Consider the following 24,832-nt stretch of genomic DNA (forward strand, 5'->3'; position numbering starts at 1 on the left):
CAAGTATAGGAAAATCAAATCATTTAAACTTCAAGCTTCTGTCTCATTGATGCTGTTAGAAGCCATTTGAATATGCATGGCTTTGATTTTTCTAGGCGGTTGGAAAGGCGGTGATAATGTGGTGAAAAAAAACTCACACGTATCTTACATCTTATTTGTACTTGATTATCATCTTGCACCCACTGTTTAATTTGAGGATAGTATTCTAGACAGACTAAAGAAAATGCATACCTCATCTTTATCTTTGGATTTATGGATGGAGAAAGAAAAGTAAGATATAATAAAAATCAAATTTTGAAGTAGTTTATCTATATAACAAAAATAATTCTAATATATTTTAAGTATTTATTATGGGTCAGGAAGTGGTTTAGCTTCTTTTAGTTTGTAGAATTCTAACCATAACTTATGCTGTTATCATATTCATTCAACGCTCAGGGAACTGAAACTTGGTGATGTTAACTCACATCTCTAGGATCAATGGCAAGAAAACAGAAGCATCGTGGTTCAAACTCATGTCTATTTAAATCCAACGTTAGAAAAATACATGGGACTCCAGCAGAATGGGCTTTCAATGTTATCTCTCAGGCAGGCTACATTAACACTATATATCTTCGTGTCCTCAAATGAAAAGGGGTCACAAAACAACTTACTTTATTAAGATTCAATTTTCAACCATCTAGCCCAGAGTATGGAGCATAGTACCTATATATTTAGGCAGTAATTTTCACAACTCATAAATGTAAAGGGTACTTTGAATCATGTGGTCTTATATAAAGACATTAATTTAATTGGTTGTTAATTCCTTTCCACCTTAAAATTCTCTGTTCCCTAAGCATCTGTGATACCCTATCTGCCAGACTCCTGCGATTTCACCTCAATGCACATTTCTTCAGTTTATTTATAGACTCCTGATCCTCTGAGCTCAACACGAGGTGTTTACTGTGCAAAGCTGAGCCCTATGACCTAAGTCCTACATTCTTATCTACTTTAATCTTTCCTGGCATGGGCTTATTGCCTTATGAATTTAACTTTCCTTGGTATCCTGCTGACTCTCATGCTAATACCTTTAGTTCCAACCTCTCCACTGATCTAGGACAAGTGTAGTTGGCTTCCCACTCAATGTCTCCTTTCAAATGCTTTATGGATAATACAGAATTTAAAGATAGAGCTTTCCCATCTGTACTCTGTTATTCTTTCCCTCTCATGTTGTTTTTGAGTCGTATCCTTCCTCTACCTTCATAAGGTCTAACACATAGCTGTAGCTTGTGTGTGTATGGTGTATATACACACACACACACATATAATATATATTCTATTTGTATAAGCTATCATCTTACTTTTAGCTACCAATGTTTCTCACCCACACATCTGCTCTAGTCTTCAGACAAGTCCTTCATGTAATCATGTAGCTCTTCCATATTCCATTCTCTCCATAGAAGCGAGAATATTCTTTGAAATCAGTTTACATCCTGCCCTCCTTGATCTTCTCCAGTGTCTTCCCATTTCAATGGTGAAAATCTCAAATATTTTCCTGAGCAGTCAAGAATAAGGCAAGGATGCCCATTTCTATTTCATGGAGTAGCAAAAGTAACCCAACTATAGCACAAGACTGTGAGGAAAGGCCAAGGAAGGGGAAGGGAGGGGGGAGGTTAGGGGGGAGGGAGGGTAATGGGTGGGGCCACACCTACGGTGCATCTTAGAATGTGTACAGATTACATGATCCTATATGTAGAAAAACACAAAGATTTTGTACAAAAATCATTAGCAAAATACTTTGTTAGGGTGAATATTATATACTGTAAAAAAAAAAGCAATTTTATACTATAAAAAAATAGCAATTGTTGACAAGGAACAGTTTTATACTATTAAAAAATAGCAATTGTTGACAAGGATGTGGAGAAATTGGAACCCTTGTGGACTCTTGATGAGGATTTTAAATGGTTCGTTTTCAATATATCAAGTATCCTCAAAAAATTAGAAATAGAAGTAACATATGATTCACCAATCTCATTTCTGAGTATTTACTCCAAAAAACTGAAGTCAGGATTTTGAAAAGATAACAGTACTCTCATGTTTGTTGAAACAATGTTCATAGTATCCAAGAGGTGGAAATAATTATATATCCATTGATGGAAGAATGCATAAATAAATTGTGGTATTTACATGCAATGAAATATTATTCCGCTTGAAAAAAAAAAGGAGGAAATCCTGTTGCGTGCTGGTACCAGAAAGACAAGTACTGCATGAATCCGCTTGTATGAGATATCTAATTTGATTCAACTCATTGAAGTAGAAAGTGGAGGGCAGCACCTGTGGCTCAGTGAGTAGGGCGCCAACCCCATATACTGAGGGTGGCGGGTTCAAACCCGGCCCCGGCCAAACTGCAACAAAAAATAGCTGGGTGTTGTGGCGGGTACCTGTAGTCCCAGCTACTGGGGAGGCTGAGGCAAGAGAATCACCTAATCACAGGAGCTGGAGGTTGCTGTGAGCTGTGATGCCACGACACTCTACCAAGGGCGATAAAGTGAGACTCTGTCTCTACAAAAAAAAAAAAGAAGTAGAAAGTGGAAAGGCTTTGGCCAGTGTCGGAGAGAGGACTGAGTAGCTGCTAAAAGGTTTCAGTCATGTGAAATGAAATGGTTCTAGAGCTCTCCTATACATTTGTTTGAAGGCTAGAGCAGATGTGCATATAGTGCATCTAGAAATATAGTTCAAGAGCTCCCCTATGCAACATTGTGCTCACACTGAATGGTACTATATTGTATACTTAAAATGTTGCTAAATGAGTAGGTCTCAAGTGTTTTTTTTTTTTTTACCACAATAAATACAAGTGAAATAAAATCTCATATCCTCAAAGACCTTTGGTGTTCTGACTTAGTCTCTGATGCCGTCTCTCATCCTTTACTACTCCCAGCTTCACTACCTTTGAGCACACCCTGATATCATTTGCTTGTATATGATAAGCTTACCTTGAAATAGAGCCCTTTACATTTGATATTTTATCTGTCTGGAGTGATTTTTCCTTCTGTCTTCATATTTGGTTTTTCTTTGACATAAATGTCTTCTAAAATATTGAGCATTTAGGAGATGCCTGCTGTCTGACTACTCATTTTAAAGTTTCTTGAGTTCATTTATCTTTAAAGTACCTTGTTTTTTGTTTTGTTTTCTGCATGCATTATTACAAAAAATATTTGTAGATGTGTTTACTTTTATAATCAATTCTAACCATGTAACAGTAATGCTTTTATAATCAACTCTAACAATATAACAGAACATAGTAATCTCTATCAGACTAACTGACTCAAATGAACATTCAATAAATCTTGGTTAAGATTTTATTAATCAATAAAAAAATATTGATTAAAAGGGTTTAATAATATTTGCAATTAAATTAGTTGATGAATTTCTTTATCTTTTATTTCAGATTGATACTAGGGTACACATGATTAGTCTACATTGTTTGCTTTTGTCAGGTAAAGTTCAAGTTGTAGGGCTCAACTACTAGTTGAAATTAAAATTCTGAAGTGAAAACTTAGAAATCCACTTAAAATGGTATCATCTTCTAAAATTTTCTTAATTCTTTCCAGCATGGAGGAATGCTACTTCCCAACTACGTTTGCATGATGTTGACAATCTTTTATTTTATTTTCACTTTCTAGTTACTTTCACAAAGTGAAAATAACATGGCCAAAGCACTTTCACATTATATTATCATATACATATTTTGACAGCAACATGGGATTTTAGTTTTTTGTATGTATTTTACCTCTCTTATCAGTTTATGGTTATTTTATCAGTTGCCTTCATTTCTTTTCATTTTTTTCTCTTGCTTTTCTGCAAGTCAGTACAGTATTTTGCATATAGTAAAATAGAATAATTTTTTTTAATTAAAAACACAAAAGAGCAGCAGCATCAATTAAATGTGCCTGCAATATTAGATACACAGTAGTTTATATCAGCATTATTGAATGTTATTTTAAATGACCAAGCCATATTAAAATTTAATTTTTCTTGAAAGCCTCAATTATATTTGAGGCCATTTAGGCTGTGATTTTTAATTGCATATTTACTAGATAAATTTTATGGTTGTTATTAAAAGACTCAGAAATTTATTCAAATGACATTTTTTGTGCTAACTCTACTCCAAGTATTTGAGGAATATTTTGTTTTTAAGAAGTTCATTGTAGGCTGCATGGTCCATGGATAGCCTTGGCTGACCCAGTCTCTACCATGTCCTTGCATATTGTTTTCAGAATAACAGCAGCATGTGCTGAGACTATAATATCCTGACAAAGATAGGCGTTACCGGAAATATCGTGGGCTTTGTTCCTGTTCTTCCTGGGGTATGTAACATCTTGAATTAGGCACACACTTCCCTGGACAATCCAGCTTTGTTCCTCTCTCCTTTGGAAACAGGATGTCCTTCAAATCTTTACTCAATTCTATATTGTACTTATAGGTCCTGAGGCGTGTAAGCCACGGTGTATCCTGTTGGGGTCACTTAGCTGAGGTGAAGGTGGGGAACGTTTGGTCAGACTTTATCCATACAAGGCAGCTTTCCTGAGGCTTTGGAGCCCAGATCACAATGGATTTCAGAATGGATTTTTGTCCCTTGCTGCCTATCAGAAAGTAGTAAATCCACTACATCTAACTTTTAGGTCTGAGTGTGTTTTGTCTCTTGGGACTCAGGCAGCCAGGATGCCATGGGTGAAGGTGTTCAGACTCCTGTTCCCAGTGGTTGGCAGAGTGATGATCTTTCCTGTCTTTCCCACAGTGGGAGTTCTCCCTTGAGATTGGCTATTAGTGAACCTGCTTCACAGCATCTAGTTTGAGGAAAAAAAAAAGTGTTAAGATTTTATAAGATAAAATAAAGTGATGTTGAACAATGTGTTATGGGTTAAGCTAAGAGGGAATGCCTGAGAGTGGTGGGGGTTGGAGACTAAAGACAACGGTGCTTTTACTTGAATGAAGAGCAAAGGTTCCAGGAGCTAAAGTTGTCACAGGCATTTTAGAAGAAACATAACAGGTATGTATGCAATGGTCTGTGATCAAGCATTGTGTGGTCAAAGTACTATAATTATTCACCGTATAGATTATAAAGAGTGTGGCTTATGATAAAAGTCTTTTTGTAATGTTGACATGTTTCAGTGTCATTCATAAAAATTGACAAATGTGTTCTAATTGGAACCATAGTATGAATAATGTGGTTTATGTGATGCATTAGGATAAAGAAATAACATTGGAGGTTTAAGATTGCAAAGTTATAGTGGTGTCACTGTGCAGATCCATTTGACGTTCTCCATCATGTAGATTGCAGGCAATGACAAAGTCTTAGGATTAAAGTGTTGCTGAGTTGATATAATAAGCTTATAATGTGGTTGGCCTAACAGTGGACTGTATTGGCAAGAATGTAATAGTAGAAAGTAAAGTTGAACCTGAATAGAAATAAGAAAAAATATAGTAGAACCTCTTGTCAATTGACCACCCAAAGGACTGTAACAAACTGGCCGGCATACAGAGGTGGTCAGCAAAAGGAACTTCTGTTGAGTATATGGTGTGCCTGTCTGGTCTATGAAGATTAGGTCACCTTAAAAAGGAGGTCAGTGTAGGGCAGTGGTCAATTATGAAGGTTCTACTCTGTAAAGAACTAGAAATCACCAGAGCAGTTGAAGCTAAGATTTCACAAATATCTATGAAGGTATTACATATCTTTGTTCTGTTTGCAATATTTTAGCAAACTTATTAATTGAAACTCAGAAAAAGGAATTTCTTAGAGTTAAACTTAATGTTATGGATCCTGTAAGTTTATGTTTCTAAGAAAAACTATAACAGTTTTAAATTCCAAGTTATTTTGACTCATTATTTCACATTAAACTTTCATATATGCATACATGCCAAAGAAATTAACACTCACTATTCTTACAAATAGGAATCATGATGTTAAGTATTATATTTTACTTGAGCCAACAAGCTACCATGTAAATTAAGAAAACTGAAATACCCCTAAAGTGGGGAATCATCTTCCTACTTTTATTGAAAAGATAAGCCACTTTACTGTAGAAATCATTAAAAAACACTCTAGAGAGATGGCTTGGCACCTGTGGCTCAAGCGGCTAAGGCGCCAGCCACATACACCTGAGCTGGCGGGTTCGAATCCAGCTCAGGCCCTCCAAACAACAATGGACGGCTGCAACCAAAAAATAGCTGGGCATTGTGGCAGACACCTGTAGTCCCAGCTACTTGGGAGGCGGAGGCAGGAGAATCGTTCGAGCCCAGGAGTTGGAGGTTGCTGTGATCTGTGATGCCACATCACTCTACTGAGGGCGATAGCTTAAGGCTTTGTTCAAAAAAAAAAAAAAAAAAAACACCCTAGAGAAAAGCAAAATTTTTTCAATTTCATTGAAAGTTTATTATACACATCTCTAAATCTTTTGGGGTATGAATTAATTTGGGGCATTAATGAACTTACTTTGTAAAATGTGTGTTTGTAAAACCTTTTTCAAATCTTATAGAAGAAACACTTTAAAATTATATATATTTTTTAAGACTATACATTACATGAGAAAAACATTGGCCTTTCCTGACATAAATACATTAAAGGCAGCCTCCAAGTATAAACATCCAATTTAGGTACAACTTGTACTTAGGAGTGGAGGCTTTTGCAGTATGTCCCCGAGCAAGAAACGTCCAACTGATATACAACTCATGAACAGAGGCTATAGGTAAATTTACCTGTTCCAACAAATTCAATTTAATTCCTACCACACTCTTAACCTGGGACTGCCTGTAGTGTTAAATAGTCATTATAATGACATATGAATACTGTTCCTTGATTATATTTAGCTTCTTTCCAAAAAATATCAACCCAAATTATAATTAAACTATCTTCCTTATATCCAGTTTACAATAAATATTTTTATGCAAATAAATGATGTATGAAACATAGTATTTCATGTAAAGAGCAGACTGTTCTTACTCTTGGGGGAAATACTTTGACTTTTTTTTTTTCCCAGGAATTATGGTAGATTTTGACTGAGCCATCCATGTACTCTTGACTCTGCCATGACTATGTTTCATTCTTCCAAAGATTTCATGAGATTATTAAACTCATGTTACATATGAAAAAATTTGTTGATTGTCACATGATTAAGAAAAGTGAAACTCAAAAGTTATACAAACATAAATATGGCTTTCTTTGTTCATTCAATTGTGTTTTTACCATGAACACTAGACTGTCTAATCACTCAGGATATAGAAATTAAAGTAAATTCTAGCACAGGATTATTGTATAGTTTGGAAGACAGACAATTAAATGAATAAGTATAAAATCGAGTGATCAATGTGACCTTAGAGGGAGCAGAAGCCTTGGACAATTGGTTGGACTCTAAAGATTCACTTGGAAGATGGTGATGCAGCCAATAACTAAAACGAAGAAATGGGCTTTACAGTTAAAAGAAAATAGCGTGTTCGAGTACATGAAGTCTAGCAAGAGCAAGGCATAGTCAGGGTACAGCCTAGTAAGATATGAAAGGGTCTTGGTATTTTATGGGCAGACACCAGGATGTGTGAGGAAATAGAAAATTCCTAATTCCTAATTTTCTATCAGGAAATAGAAAAATGCCAAATATTGAAAGGCCATGAATTTCATGGGAAAGATTTTGGATTCTATCCTGGAGGTAATATAAAAACACTAGAAGATGTCAACTAAGGAGATGACTAGATTACAGACGACTTGAGGATAGTTTGCAAAGGGAGACCTAAAACATGGCATTTGGGCGGTGCCTGTGGCTCAAAGGAGTAGGGTGCCGGCCCCATATACCGGAGATGTTGGGTTCAAACCCAGCCCCCCCCCCAAAAAATAATAATAATAATAATATAAATAAATAAATAAAATGTGGCATTTGAACACTATCCTTGATGTACAGAACTTAATTTGTCTATTTCCCATTTATTTATTCCTTCATTCAACATTTGCTTACTGTTGCCTACAAGGTGAAAGATACTTCACCAGCCAGTTATGAGAATTAAAAACAAAGTCTAATATGAAAGAAAAATTAAATAGTACCTATATCAAATAATTAGAATGATTATCTTCAATAGTAAGAAAGGATGAGATAAAGGGTACGGTAATCTAGAGGAGTGAGCAGTTATACTGAGCTATTATACCTAGGATTTAAACTGCAGGGTATGAGAATTTACCCTACCTGTGAATTAACTATGAGGCTGCTGTAGTTTATAGATGTTGGCAGAAGATATGAAACTCCTGGATCAGAGACAAAATATTTTATTACCCATAACACAGCAGTCAGAATAAATTCTTCTTATTCCTCATGTTCTATGAAGTAACATGAAGCAACCAGCTATACGCCACACTCCGGCAGTATAGAAACAGCTGAGGAACTCTGAGCTTGGAATACTCAATCTGACACAAAGTCTGCTAACACACTTTTCTACCTGTTGTCCTAGATGAAAATAATATATTCACAATCCCATCAGAAAACAAATCTGCCTTCTGCCCCAAGGGAAGTTCTATCTTTATATTTCAAAGCTGTTCTGTATACCAGCATCCTGGAATAGATGTTACGTAATAAAATTGTCAGTGCCTTTTATTCAGAAGATGTGCAGAAATACAAAAGACCCAAAGAAAATATCTCCTCAAACAGAGAAATCTTTCTGAAGAAACAACCTTTAGTTTAAGCCTTGGAGTTTCGGTTTAAATAAATAAAGTTTGGAGAGTGAGGTTTTCGAGGCAATGGGAGTTGAATCAGCCATGGAGCGTATACACACACACACAGGTAGTTTCCACGTTGTCTCTACAAAAATGAATATTTCTAATAGTAAAATGCAATATGCAAGGTGATGCTTTATTATGTATTATTTAAATATTTCATTATTCATCATAGAGAACCACGTCTGAAGAATTTGTTAAATATGTTGAGCTGTTATATACACATACGTATAGAGATTTACATATGTACATATACACCCTTTATGACTACTTTAAGCAAATGTGATTTGTTACATCCAAATTTATCAAAACATTGAGTTTTTAAGAATACTCTTAAATGGTTTCAAATATAGATTTGGTAAACTACCTGAAAATAGCCTTTCTAACAAATTTAGGGTAATCTCTCCACTATTTAGTGTGGGATTTGGTTACTTGGATGTTGATGGCAAGCAAGAGCTATTTAAACCAATTGATGCAGATGAAGAAAATTAAAATTAGTGATTAAAATTATATACTTGTGATTGAAATTTTTAAAAAGCAATGGAGAAAACATTAAAAATAAACAGTAAAGAACAGGAAGGTAAAACAAAGGTTCAGAAACCATGACTGGAAAATGAATAAGAATTAAACTTAGAACAAGAGAATGATATTGTTACTGCTAATCATGAGATCCAATAGTGACAGAAATTCTCCAAAATACATGAGGATGTATCTTGTGATCAGCAAGAGTTATGCCCAGGGCCACCATTACAAATCTGTATTCATTAGACAGATAATAATAAGCTAACATTCTGAAGGTAAAATAATTATTAAATTAGTAGTAAATATTTATTAAACTTGAAAAAATGAACTTTTATTCATTGTAACGTTCACCTGATGAAAGTACCCTAGAAGTCAATCGTAACAGAAATTTTTTATATTTAAATCTGCCTGAGAGTATGATAACATTAAATAATTCATTATGGAAAAAGTTGAGTTCCTTTGTTTTCAAAGTTAGTCATCTCCACACGAAAAACAGTTCTATCATCTGATGGATTCACGGTGGAGATTTGGGAAGTCACATTCTGTGTAATGAACCTCGGACTTCCATTGGCGTGTTCTTTTCCACCCAAAATGCCACAAGAAGAGAAATTCAATAAAATAAGGGCTTTGCACCACCATTTGTCTTCTTTGACATTTCTTGTTTAAGCTAGGCATGCTCTGCACAAAATCAGATACATTCCTACCAATAATTTATAGTGCTGTACTTTAGGAGTTAATGGCAATTATAATTCTATTTGTTTGAATACGTGAAATAATAAGTCATATCTACACATGGATAATGGAATGATCCACTCATGCAATAAAGTTGATAGAATATTTTTTAGAAAGTTTTTGTTTAAACAAAAAGCAAAGGAATTTTTTTTTTTTTTTTTTTTGGACAGAGTGTCATTCTCTGTCACCAGGCTAGAGTGCCAAGTGCCATGGCATCATAGCTCACAGTAAACTCTAACTTCTGGGTTCAGGTGATTCTCCTGCCTCAGCCACCCAAGAAGCTAGGACTCCAGGCGTCTACCATATACCTGGCTAATTTTTCTATTTCTAGTAGAAACAGAGTTTCACTCTTGCTAGGCCTGGTCTCAAATTTCTGAGCACAAGAAATCCATCGGCCCAGGCTTCCCAGTGTGCTAAGGATTACAGGCATAAGCCACCACACTCAGCAAGAATAGTCTTTTTTTTTTTTTTTTTTTTTTAGTAAAGAGAAAACATTCTCTAGACCTTTTGGAGTCCAAAGTTTATATGTTAGCAATCAATTGGGAAAGTAAATTCAGTCAAAGACCCTGGTGACAAGCAATTACATTTGGGATATATGTGAGAAATAATTTCTTTGAGACAAGTATTTCCTCAGAGCTCTCAAAGCAGTGCTTATGCTGGAGAGAGGTCAGTAGTAATGACTTAATCTTGGTGATATAAGTAATGCAGCTTAAGTAAGAAACGTCATTGGAAAACAATACACAGTTAATAACTCATAAATTTCAAAGAACTAAGTAGGTAAACATGCTTAACAATAATTCAATGGCAGTCCTTAATTCTTAAATGAGAAATGCAAAGCTTAGGGAATAAAGTGATAATACAAATGTGATCATTTCTGAGTTGTACTCCATGGTATCACACACCACATTTTATTAATCCACTCTGGAAATGATGGGCACTGAGTCAGTTCCACATTTTTGCGATTGTGAATTGTGCTGCAATAAACATTTGAATGCAAGTGTCTTTTAGATAAAATTAAATTTTTTCCTTCAGGTAAATACCCAATAGTAGGATTCCTGGATCAAATGGGGTAGGTTTACATTTAGCTCCTTAAGGTAGCTCTGTACTATATTCCACAGAGGTTATGTGAGTTTGCAGGCTCATTAATAGTGTATAAGTGTTCCCTTCCACAACCATGTGTCTGTTGTTTTGGGGATTTTTAATAAAAGTCATTCTTACTGGAAAAAAAAACAAAAAAAAAAACGTGATCATTTCTATAAAATGGACGATGAAGTCATGTTTACTAACTTGCAGTAGGGTGTGATTAGCTCTACACTGAAGGTGATAATTACAGAAGCAAGGGTTGAGTCTCAGGAAGCAATGTTGAGACACTTAGATTAAGTACTGAGCAGAAGGGAGACTTCTGTATCACATATTATTTTGTATAACATTATTTGGAAACTAATTCTATTTATTAGGTATTAGTACAGTATTTTTTTTAAACAGAAGTTGTTCTTGTTTTCAAACACTAGAAACTAAACTTTGGCCATAGAAAGCAGCAAATCAATTTATTCCAAGCAAATTGGGTAGCCATTAAAATTGATGATGGCACTTAAGAGTCAGGATTGGAGAGAAAATGGGAACAAATGAAGTTAAAACAGCTAGAAACAATGTCAAGTACTCGCCACAGGAGCACTGTAGCTAAAATGCCTCTTAATTAACTCAGCTGCTATTGGAATCTTTTACACTTGCTAGACTCACCATGTCTGGGCTTTGATATTGTTACCAATTCTGTGAAAAATTTCTCCACTGTCCTTATGTCCTTCTATCATTTGCTTGCTCCAGAGTGTCGGAGCGTATAACTTGCATATATCATTTTTGGAACTTCCAACTAAAAGGATGTAAAAGAAAAGAATTGGCCCCTAAGTGTTTATGGTGGAAGTTAGGACTCTGCTCCTCAGAATGCACAATTGGAATGTCTCATGAAAGCAGTGGTGGTTTTGAATTCTGCTTAGTCTCGAAATGGCAAATGCCTACTACTAACACATTTTTTCTGTTTTATCAGTCTCATTCAGTGGTTGACTTTATTATTATTTGCATTTCAATTCATTCTAACCAATACAGAGATGGATTTCTTGAAGTGGAGCTGAAAGTTTTCAGTTTAGAATTCTGTTCTGTCATTGTATCTCCATGAGCACAATTCCGATGGTTCCATTTCTCTCTCGTTCCACACAGCCATATTTTTCACTTTTCATAATTGTCATTATAGCAATTCTTGAGCATTTAAAGCATATGTAGGTTAAAATGCTTTTTCATCATTTTTGAATGACACAAAATATCAACATTATAAAGAAAACTCATTCTACATCTCTATAATGCTTCACGAAAGCCACTTTCTTCACCTTTTACTCGTAAGTTATGCTTTGTTAAACAACTTAGCAAAGAGGGCAAAGATGTTAATTTCATTTGAAAATCACACCAAATGGTGTGAAGTATTAAGATAACAACACCTTTGACATGTTCAACAACTTCTGTTCTAAGAAGAAAAGCTAGATAAAATCTCTTTTTCTGAAATTCATTATTTGGGAATTAAGAATCTTTTGTCATATAAAATGTTTAATATAAAGTCACCCAAATAATTTATTAGGAGGCTGGAAAGAATAGTAAAGGCAATTATTCCTGTCGCAGACTTTATCAATGATAACATTGAGACTGAAAGAAATTACATGAGTGATAGAGTTCATATCATAAGAAAATTACCAATATAAGAAGTATAAAAACTGTTTTCTAACTCTCTTTCCAGTAGTCTTACCATGTTGGAGCTGGTATTTTTCACTTTTACATAGTAAGAGAGTTTTTGAGTTATGTTAATTTAAACCAGAAAAAGAATTGTCTTTCCTTTCTGAAGTTTTTTTTTTTTTTAATTTCAAAATATGACAGGGGTACAAATGTTTTGATTACATGAATTGCGTTCATACAGTTTGAGTCAAAGTTACAAGTGTACCTGCCCATCAGCCACATAGTGTGCACTGTACCTGTTAGCTGTATATTTACCCTGCCCCCCCTTCCTACCTCCTTCATTTCCATATGTGTGCTCTTGCCATAGGTGTTCCTGAGTGTTGATTGATTCGTTACAATTTAATAGAGTACTTGTGCTGTTTGTTTTTCCATTCTTGTGATACTCACTTCACTTAGAAGAATGGTCTCCAATTCTGTCAAGGCTAATACAAGAGGTATTAGGTTGCCACTTTATTTTGTAGCTGAGGAGTCCTCCATGGTGTACACATGGCGCATGTTATTAATCCACTCCTGCATTGATAGGCGCTTCGGTTATTTCTGTATCTTTGAAATTCTAAATTTTGATTCTATAAAGATTCCGGTGCAGTTATCTTTTTGATAAAATGTTTTGTTTTAGTTTTTGTTTTCCACTTTGGTAAATACCCAGTAGTGGGATTGCTGAATCAAATGGTACATCAATTTTTTGCACTTTGAGGTCTCCCCATACGACTTTCCCTAGAGGGAGACTAGTCTGCAGTGCAGCGCTCCTTTCTCTCTGCACCCACACCAGCACCTGTCGTTTTGAGACTTTTTGAGGAACGTCATTCTCACTGGAGTTGGGTGATACCCCTCTGTGGTTTTCATTTGCATTTCCTTTATGTTTTAGGATGTTGAACAATTTTTTTTTTTTTTTTGTATGTTGGTTGGTCATTAGTCTATCTTTCTTTGAAAAGCTTTTGTTAATGTGTTTTGCCCACATTTAATGGGGCGGTTTGATTGTTTGTTTGTTTTTTGTAGAGACAGAGTCTCACTGTACCGCCCTCGGGTAGAGTGCTGTGGCATCACACAGCTCACAGCAACCTCTTAACTCTTGGGCTTACGCGATTCTCTTGCCTCAGCCTCCCGAGCAGCTGGGACTACAGGCGCCCGCCACAACGCCCGGCTATTTTTTGGGAATTATTTTGGAGTTGCTGTTTGGCCGGGGCTGGGTCCGAACCCACCACCCTCGGCATATGGGGCCTGCGCCCTACTCACTGAGCCACAGGCGCCGCCCATGGGCGGTTTGATTGTTTTCTTAGCTGATTTGCTTGAGTTTTGTGTAGATTCTAATTGTCTCCCATTCTGAGATCCTCAATCTCTTCTATTGGCTGTTTTCCTTGGCTGTGCATAAACTCTTAATTTAATAAGGAACTATTTTAAAATTTAAGTTTTATATGTGTCAGGTGATGAAAATGAAATCCAAATTCTAATCCTGTGCAATTCTTTCACAACTCGCGAAGTAAACATTATCACTAATCCTAATTTATGGGGAGAGATTCTTACAGAGAATAGCACCCTGTCCTTGGGACTACGTGATTTTTTCATCCCCACTGTGGGTATGTGCTTTCCTCAGTTCTTCAAGAGAATCACGCTACACATTTGACTGGTGATTTATATTCAGTTCTTAAAATCAATTATTGTCAGGTCAACCACCTCATTGTTTGTGCTGATATACATGGGTGAATTTTTTACAATTAGAAACAGAATCATCTAGTATTTTTACCAGATGGAATAGCTATATTTCCTTTTTCTATAAGTTTGAATATATATAAAAATTACACCAAAACGTGCTACAAAATTTTGTGTGTTTTACAATAAGTCATATCGTTTTATCTTTCATGCCATTTGCCTATCAGATTTGTTTTTCAACTTACTTAACAGTCCAACTGTACCAAAACCTAAGTCTATATCCTCAATATTTCTTTTTTAAAAAATGGATGTATTTTTACCTTTGTTCTTTTTGCCACTATTCTTTTTTTTATTCTTTTCTTTACATAACTGCTAGAATTCTGGGTTCTAGCAATCACACGTAGTAATGCCATTCTCAAGCTGAAAACTCTGTCTTGAGTATGAGTGAAGCCACTACCTTAAACAGCTATGCAGGACCTATCTAGACCAAACTGTAATTCCATGAATAAGTATCCTCCCTTATACTTGACTCTGACGATCTTTTTCCAGAGCCGAGAATAATTGTCAGTTGTATACATTATTTTCTGCCATTTTAAAATTTCCTTTTCTTGTATTTTAATAACTAATCACTTGAAGTGTCTGTTTGAACTGTGAAGGGCTTGTGATGATCTGTGGCAATTGTTCAACCCTTGGAGATATTTTTTTCAAATTTGGTGAGAAATATATGTAGCAACATTGTATTACATCTAACAAAAAAAATATTCTAACATATATATGTAATTGAGAATCATAGGACAAATAAGTTCATGTAAAATGCATGCAGGTTTACTTTTTGGCTATCAACATTACAGTACAGAATAATATAATTTGCATTCAGAACAATGACTCAAAATTACCATGCTTTATAGTGTATATAATTTTCTCTTTTTCATTAGGTTGAAAATGGTTGCCTATGATCACCTGCTGTGAAGACTTGGATTCAGAAGTTCAGCTTTGATTTTCCAAGGGTTTCAGGATGTGAATGGAGTTTGACCTTTCCCTGATGGGCAGTTAAATCATGGACACGCTAAACGGTTTACTTTGGACTGTCCTTCCAAAAGATGCTCTGGCTTCTCTTGTGAATACTCACTAAGCCTTTGTAGCTGACAAGGAAAAGAAGGAAAACAGTGACCTGGAAAGTTATCTTACAATGAAAGTAACGAGCACATCTGGCATCTGTCCAGTCCTTGTGTGTCTCTGTTTTGTGCAGAGGTCTTACGGAACTTCTCACCACAGCTCCGTCAAGGTGACAAGGAACCAAACCAAACACTCGGAAGGGGAAACCGAAGTCCACCATCGTCCCAAAAGGGGATGGGTATGGAATCAGTTCTTCGTTTTAGAAGAACACATGGGACCAGATCCTCAATATGTTGGAAAAGTAAGTTTCTGTTTAATCGTTTGTTTTTACTTCTCCTGGGAAATTGTAGGAGTGGAGTTGGAGGAGGATTTGAAGAGTTATGAAACACGACATGAATTATATTGTATAAACTATTTCTTGTACTAGGGAGCTGAAAATAAGAATTATAAAAGAAGGAAACTATCAATCATGTCACACCTCTCTGAACGTATATCTCTGCATACTGCACTAAACGTTCTTTATCAGCATATTACTTTTTCTGTTCTGGTGTGGAAATTGGAAAGACTTAATTGAACATGCAATTAAATAAATAATTTTGTCTTTATTACCATGAAGGTACATTGTAACCCACAAGGTCATTTCTTGGTACATTGATATATTTAATCTATTGCTAATCGACATGAGATTAAACAGAAGACACTCCCTCATGATATCTAACATATTTCCATTAATTACTATGGATATATATTCTTATTTATCAGTTTTTAGAAACACATAGATATTTTTCTATTCCGAAAATGAATTACCATAAAATGTTGATGTGATTAAATATGCACTAGATGTACAGACTTTATTAAATTCCCAAGAGAATAAAATTGACAAAATGCCCAGTAATTTCAGATCACATTCTCTTTTCCTCAAAAATGTGAGCAAGTAAATTTAATGGTTTATCAAAAATATTCAGGAAATAGTACACGCAGTGACATGGGAGAGATTAAGCATTTGTCATCCAGGCTGCAGGGCAGAGAACAGAATGGGAAGTGGAGAGGCCTTCTTCTGTTTAATTACTGATCTCTGGAAGCAGCCGCATTTGGGTTTGTTCAGTACCTGTGGGAGAGACAACAAGCTCAGCAGTGGAATCTCTGTGACTGCAGGCTCAGCGGCTCGTATCTCCCTGTTTGACTATTTATTCTCACGTTAGCACTGTTAGTATTAAAAAAAAAAGTACTCCATCTAAGCCACGGTGCTTCCCTGACGTGTAGGCAGTACAGGATCACAAGCCATCTGTTCCACCCCCTGTCCAACAGGGACTGAGTTACAGCTGTATTTTCTATCCAAGGCAGGAGCTGTGGAGTCAGAATGTGAAACAAAAAAAGATCTAAAACAATTCTATCACTTTCTCAGATGCGTGTTAAAATGAGAGCAAAGATTCATCTTCATCGTATATTCTTCCCTCTACCAAGTATTCCATGAAGTAATTTTGTAAAAATATACTTCCCACAAAAAGTAATTTCTTGGATTGCCAGAAAATTACTTCTTTATGAACTTCAAAATCCTTTTACTATAATCCTTTCCATTGTTGAAGCATGACACACCCACGCACCACACAAAAGGAAAGGACAGAAAAAAAATTGTCTCTTATATGGAGTAAATCAAGAGAAAATAATATTTTCTAAAAATATTTTGTTACGCATATTTCTTGTCATCGTGGCTTAACTGAAGAGCAGAAACAAAATTTTCCAGAGAGGGGAAGGGAAAGGTCGGATAACTTCTTGGGTTTTTTTTTTGGCTCACCTAGTTTTAGTGAAAGATGAAGCCTCCATAGGCAGATCAGTTCTCAGCGCTCCTTCTGGAATTGCATGAACATATGGTGCCGGTGAGCAGAGCAGGAGGTGCTGGAGGTTTGTGACGCTCTTCGGAGCTGAGAGGTTCCGTGGGATTGTTCTGCATATCATCTGTAGTGCTGATGAACAAATGTACAGATAGGAATGGTTCCACCTAAGGATGGTGTTCCCCTAGTCCCCATCTCTCTTGGCACCCCCTCACTCAGAGCCGTGCTCCTTTATTCTAATTTGCCTTTACAAATGATTCTAACTTAATTGTAGGTTTTTTCCTCACTCCCACACAGCATCACTCACATACATCTATAACTATAAAATTAAGGAAAATAAAAGTTGCAAAGCTTGACAATTAGTATGTGCTTTAAATAATAACCCTTATACTATTATTTTAATTTGCTTAAGAAAAGAACTTATATTTCATACTCATAAATACATTCGTAATGAACTACTTCTATATTTTCATAGCACTCCTTAATAAAAATAGAATTATTGCATTACTAGAACCTGAACAGCGATAAACCTCCAAAAGGCTGAAAATTGCCTCCCTTACCCCTCTCTGCCATAGAACAGCTGGTTATGTCAAGAGAAATCAAATAGTAATCACAATATTATAATACATTTCTAATATTAAAATAACCTTTTTATAAATGTATAAGGTTTGTTTCAAATTGTCCTTGAGCTTGTAATTGTAATTTTTCTATCTGTAGTTATATTTTACATGATAAAACATTTACTAGGCTTTTAATAAAAGCTCAAGCCTAAGTATCTTGATACAGAAGAGTTTCTTTCATATGGTATTTCTGATAATCTTTAACCTCTCAGTCAGTGATGGAGTTTATTATGATAAAATTCATTTTGTTGATTTTGGTCAATATGTACTATTCACTGCTAAGTTATGTATATGTTGGCTAAGGTCATGATCATAGAACCCTTTCATAGCAATATATATACTTCTGGTTCATGGAAAGTTATGTATTTTTTTTTAATGTAATTGGCATAAGGGATCAAGTCACAAACCAGAATAGGGATATATTTCATGGATCTTATTAGTTGTTAAGGATCTTTTCAAATAATTTAAATTATTAGGGTAAGAAAATTATACAAGGGTGTTTGATAGAAAATGGTTCGTTTCCTCCAGGAACAAGTTACAGCCATGCATCACATAACCATGCTTCCTTCAATGAGGAACAACTACATTCTATAACCCATATGTGTGATGGGCTATAGAAGCAATTTTTTACTGTACTTTTTAATATTTAGATATATTTAGATACACAGGTGCAGACCACTGCATTACATTGGTCTACAGGATTCAGTACAGTGATATGCTGTACCGATTTGCAGATAAGGAGCAATCAGCCCTACCATACATCCTGTACGTGTGTGGTGGGGGGGCTATACCATCTAGATTTGGTGAGTATATCCTATGATGTTCACCCAACATCAAAGTCTCCTACTGATGCCTTCATTGAAACATATTTTTATAGTTAAGTGATGCATGACCATATATGGTCGTCTTTATAGTTTTAAAACAATCTGTTCCCTCTTTTCCAATAATCGTGCAAAAATTAATGTAGAATAGCTAGTTCATTTTTTTCTTTTCAATAGTTGAAGAGTGCTGAATGAATCCATTATAAGTAAGAATATAATTTTATTTACAGTACTACATGCATGCTACAATTTAGGTCATGACAACTATCATTGGAAGAGGTTGTCTTCATGAGATAGTAACAATTAGTAGAGATATGGGTTTGAGTTCGTAGTTTCTCTGTTTCCTCTCTGTGTTACAACGGACAAGTCTCTTTAATTTCTGAATCTTTGTCCCTTACTTGAAGAACTGAAAAATACTGTTGACATTTTTATTAGTAATTAAAGTATATTACAAAGTTTGTTTTATGGTTTAGATAGAAGATTGCTAAACTACCCCCTGTGTGTCAAAGCTAGCTCATTTTCTATTTTTCCATGGCCTGAAAACCATGTTTTTCCTTCTTAAACTGTTGGGAAAAAGTGAAAGAACATAATATTTTGTGACACTGGAAACTATGTAAAATCTAAATTTCAGTGTCCATAATAATGTTTTATTAGAACATAGCTGCACTCACTTGTTAATGTATTATCTATGGTAGATTTCATGTCACAATGGCAGAACTGAGTAGTTTCAACAGGGAGAGTGAGCCCACAAAGACAAAAATATCCAGTATCGGTCATTCATAGGGAATGTTTCTGAGCCCCTTGTTATCTTCCTCACCACATACGAAGGGAATGTCTTGAAAGCAGATTCTGAGACTGTATCATCTTTGTACGCACAGCACCTATCACAGTGCCTACTGTGATAATCAAATGTAATTATTCACTGAAAAGGGTGCCACAACTATCAACTTTGGTAGTCATGCTAATAGTTGTAATAATCATTTGAAATGATTGCAATAAAAATCTGTCTTGTTAGTCCATGCTTTTATCAGTGATGAGAGAGTTTTTGGAGATCTCTACCATAGTCACTGATGCATTCTGACTCCTCCCTCGTAGTTAATTTAATGAGAGTTTTTTGTGTTGTTATTTTGTTGCTTTTACATGCGATGCGTAATGGGTGTGCTTGTATGGGGGCATGTAGCGTACATAAATATATCTGTAGGAGACATTTCTGAAAGTGGGATTCTGATTGAAAGATGAATCGATCTAACTTTGGTAACGATCACTATATCCCCCTCCATGGGTATTGTAGAATCTCCCTCTATGAGTCGGTATATGACTGAACTTTTCTCGACAGACATGTCAACAGATGGGATTGCAAAAGTTGGAATTGTGCAAATATGACATTCGAAAAAATGATATCTCTATCTACTCTAATTTTTATTTCTTTTATTGTAAATGAAATTGATATTTTTCTATTTGGGGAAATATGAGTATTTCTTTTTTATTTAGTGTAACTTCATTGCCTTTCTTCATTTTATATTCTTTCACTAGTCTTTCTAACTTATTAATACTAGTAATTCTTCATAAAACAAGTGCAATATTTCGCTCTCAATGCTGTAAGTTATCCATAATTTTTCATTGTTACCATTTATCTTTTGACTTGTTGATGATATTTTGCTTCACAGAAATGTAAAATTTCAATGTAATATTTAGTTTCTTATTTTTAAAAAAATGTGTTGTCATGTATTTGCAAATTTCAGTTGTATACATTTATGGGGTAAAAAGTGGCCTTCTGATTTTTTAGAACAATGTAATCACATTAAATCAATAATATATTCATCACTTTAAATAACCATTTTCATATGATGATAAAATTATAAATTTACTCTTTTAGTGATACTGAAGTGCATAGAATTTACTTATTAGCTATCTGCATCATGTGGTGCAGTTAATTTTTATAAAAGTCCAAATTATTCCTTCTGTCTGACTGAGGCCTTGTGTCCTTTTATTATCACATCCCAATTCCTTCCATCCCAATCCTTCCTAAATTCTTTAACTCCCATTCCACTTCCTAGTTCAGTGACTTCAAGTACTTTAGATTTCATATACAAGGTAGAGCATGTAGTTTGTCTTTCTATGTTTGGTTTATTTCGCTTAGCGTAATGTTCTCCGCGTCCATCCATATTTTGGCTAAAGACAAAACATCTACTCTTTTTATGGTTCAATGGAATTTCATCGTATGTAGACACAGCATGCCACCTGTTCTTTATGTGTTCATCACGTGATGCATACTTAGGTTGATTCTCTAACTTGACTATTGTGAATAGTGCCACAATAAGCATGGATATGTGGACATCTCTCCAACATACTGATTTCAAGGATTGCTGGATCATCTGGCATTTCCATTCTTAGTTTAGTTTTTTTTTTTTTTTTTTTTGAGGAACTTCCGTACTATTTTTCATATATTTGTCCTAATTTACATTCCTAGCAACAGTGGGCAGCTTTACCCTTTTCTCCACATCCTCATCAACATTTCCTATTGATCGTCTTTTTGATAAAAGTTATTCTACCAGGAGTGAAGTAATATCTCCTGATGATTTTGACTTGTATCTTCTTCACAATGATTAGAGATGTTGAGTATTTTTCATGTATTTGTTCACCATTTGTATGACTTTTTGAGAAGTGTTTGTTTCTGTTTTTTCAGATCCACTGCAAATTTCTGTCTTTCTTCATATGTTTAGGTTTGTGTAGGTTGCACATTGTTTTATTTTATTTATTTTTTATCATTTATGTATTTATTTTTTTCATTTTAATTATTGTTTTTATTTTTGTTTTCATTTCAAAAAAATTAAAGGCTCCAAGTATTTTTTGTAACATGGATAATTGATGTCAGGGCTTTCATTGTAACTGCTAACAGGCAGTTGTAGCCTTAGTATACATTGTCCTCTATAGGTAAATGCGTATCCTTCCCTTCCCTCCTCTCTCCTCTTCCTAGTTTCTGATGTCCTTTATTGCTGTCTATCACCATATATATTCTTTACTTAGGGTCCCACTTATGAATGAGAACATGTGGTATCTGTTTTTTAATTCCCGAGATATCTTACTTAGAATAATGGTCTCTAGTTCCATCCAGATTGCTGGAAACGACATTATTTAATTCCTTTTTATGGCTGAGTAGTTCCCCATGGTATATATATATATATATCACATTCTCTTTATCCACTCATCAGTTAGTGGACACTTAGGCGGATTCCATATATTTCCTATTGTGAATTATGCGGGTATCTTATTTATAAAATGACTTATTTCCTGGCTAGGTGCCCATAGCACAGTGGTTATGGCACTGGCCACATACACCCTGGCTGGCGGGTTTGAACCCAGCCTGGGCCAGCTAACCAACAATGAAAATGGCAACAACCACCACAAAAAATAGCTGGGTGTTGTGGCGGGTGCCTGTAGTCCCAGCTACTTGGGAGGCTGAGGCAAGAGAATCACTTAAGCCCAAGAGTTTGAGGTCACTGTGAGTTGTGATGCCACAGCACTCTACCATGTATGACTAAGTGAAACTCTGTCTCAAAAACAACAAAAAACAAACAAACAAACAAAAAAACCGCTTCTTTCCTGTGGGTAGATACCCATCTTGAAATTGCTAAATGAAGTAGTGAATCTAACCTTAGTTCCTGAAGGAATCTTCATATTGCTTTCAGTATCCATTGTACAAGTTTATGTCCCTACAATAGATAAACATATCCTTTTCACCACATCCTCATCAGCATCTGTTATTTTTTTTTTACTTTTTAATTATGGTCACTCTGACAAGAATAAGGTGGTATCTCATGATGGTTTAATTTGCATTTACTCCAATAGTGAATGATTAAATTTTTTAAATGTTTTTTGGCCATTTATCTATTTTTTTGGGGGAAAAGTATGTTCATGGCTTTGGCCCATTTTTTGATGGGGTTATTTGATTTTCGTGTTGCTGATTTATTTGTGGATACTGGGTAGTAAGCCCTTGTCAGATGTATAGTTTGCTAATACGTTCTCCCATTCTCTAGGCTGTCTGTTTGCTAGGTTGATTATTTCCTTTGCTGTGCAAAAACTTTTAGTTAAGTCTCATTTATTTATTTTTGTTGTTGCTGTATTTGCTTTTGGAGTCTTAGACATAAATTCGTTGCAAAGGTCGATATACAGAATAATTTTTATTATGTTTTTTCTAGATTTTTTTTTTTTTATAGATTCAGGTGTTACATTCAAATCTTTAATTCATCTTGAGTTAATTTTTTGACATGGTGAAACATAGAGATCTAGTTTCATTCTCCTACATGTGACTGTCAAGTTTTCCCAGTACAACTTATTACATCCTTTCCTTGGTGTATGCTTTTGTTTAATTTTTAGTAATTTTTTTATCAGAGTGATATAGTTCTATCTCTGGGTTCTTTATTATGTTATTTTGGTCTGTGTTTCTATTTCCATGCCAGCACCATGCTGTTTTGCTTTCTGTTGACTTGTAGTATAATTTGATGTCCCCAGATTTGTTCTGCTTTGCATTTAGAATTGCTTTGTCTATTCATGGGATTTTTTAATTCAATATGAGATTTAGGAAATTTTAACCATGTTTATTATTTCAATCTATGAGCACAGGATTTTTTTCCATTTTTGTGTCATCTATGATTTCCTTCATCAATGTTTTGTAGTTCTCATTGTCAAGATCTTTCACTTCTTTGGCTAAGTATATTCCCAAGAATTTTATTTTTTGTAATAGATAAATAGAGTTGAGTTCTTAATTTGACTCTCAAATTGACTGTTACTCATATATAGAAATGCTATTGATCTGTGTACATTAATGTGGTGACTAGAAATTTTATTAAATTTGTCAGTGTTCTAAGGGTTTTCTAGGTATCGTTGGCAAACAGAGACAGTTTAACATCCTCTTTTCTAATTTATATGTCTTCTTTTTTTTCTCTCTCTCTTGCCTGATCACTCTGACTAGGATTTCCATTACTATGTGGAATAAAATAGAATTGTGACAGTGGCGATTTTGTCTTTTTCTAGTTCTTAAGGAGAATGCTTTTAGCTTTTTCTAATTTAGTCTGATGTTGACAATGGGTTTTTCATATATGCCTTTGATTATTTTGGGTCATATTCCTCATATCCCTAGTTTTAGACAGTTTTTATCTCAATGAAGTACTTAATTTTATCAAACACTTTTTCTACATCTATTGAGAAGATCATACGTTTTTCATTTTTAATTCTATTTATGTGATGATTCACATTGTATTGAAGCATCATTGCATTCCTTAGATGAATCCTGCTTAATCATGGTGGATTTTTTTATATGCATTTGAATTTATTATTATTTTGTTGAATAATTTATTATCTATTCTTGAGGGATATTGGTTTGTAGTGTTCTTTGTTTGTTGTGTGCTTTTCTGACTTTGGTATCAGTGTGACACTGACTTTAAAGAATGAGTTAAGAATTTCCTCCTCAATGTTATGGGACAGTTTAAGTAGAAGCAATGCCAATTCTTCTTTGCAGGTCACCCATAAATCTAGCTGGTCTGGGGCTTTTTATTGTTACTCCTGTCTCATCTCTATGGATTTGTAAAGTTCTTTCTCAGACAATCAATCCAAAGGTGAATGTCTGTCACCACTCTCAATCCTCTCTGAAGAGCAGTGTGGTGCAGGATGCTTTTAGTCCATTAGCTTTTAATAAATTAAACTATTTTTTATTTGCTCTGGATTTTATTAAAATTGACAGTATTAGTCTTTAAAATTGATAGCAGTAGGAAAAAGTGCATTCTTCAGTTCTTAAAAATCTTCAGTTTATTGCCACTATTACAGTATTCAATTACCTATTGAATAAAAAACATTGATGTAATAGTGGAATTGCTTATGTTAGAAACCAGAAATTATAATTTAGAATAAACGTGTAGTCTTGTTTTTAGACACTATTGACTATACTTACTTGAAAATATGTCTCATCTTTTTCAATAGAATATATTACAGATGTAAAGATTATAATTACAAAGTGTGTTGATTCTTAAGGGTAATATG

The 24,832-nt window shown here is 34.8% G+C and overlaps 1 protein-coding gene across 6 annotated transcripts in view; it reads left to right on the forward strand.

Annotated features, from left to right (window-relative positions):
- The window catches only part of CDH18 (cadherin 18), a 922,309-nt gene that overhangs the window by 611,287 nt on the left and 286,190 nt on the right, over positions 1-24,832 (forward strand). For all 6 annotated transcript variants that reach the window (XM_053592795.1, XM_053592804.1, XM_053592784.1 and 3 more), the window contains one exon: positions 15,343-15,824. In XM_053592795.1, coding sequence (XP_053448770.1) covers positions 15,597-15,824 — 228 coding nt within the window. In that variant the 5' untranslated portion in view covers positions 15,343-15,596. The remainder of the gene's footprint in view (positions 1-15,342; positions 15,825-24,832) is intronic.

Source organism: Nycticebus coucang, chromosome 1 (genome assembly GCF_027406575.1).
Source record: "Nycticebus coucang isolate mNycCou1 chromosome 1, mNycCou1.pri, whole genome shotgun sequence".
NCBI classification, from domain to species: Eukaryota; Metazoa; Chordata; class Mammalia; order Primates; family Lorisidae; genus Nycticebus; species Nycticebus coucang.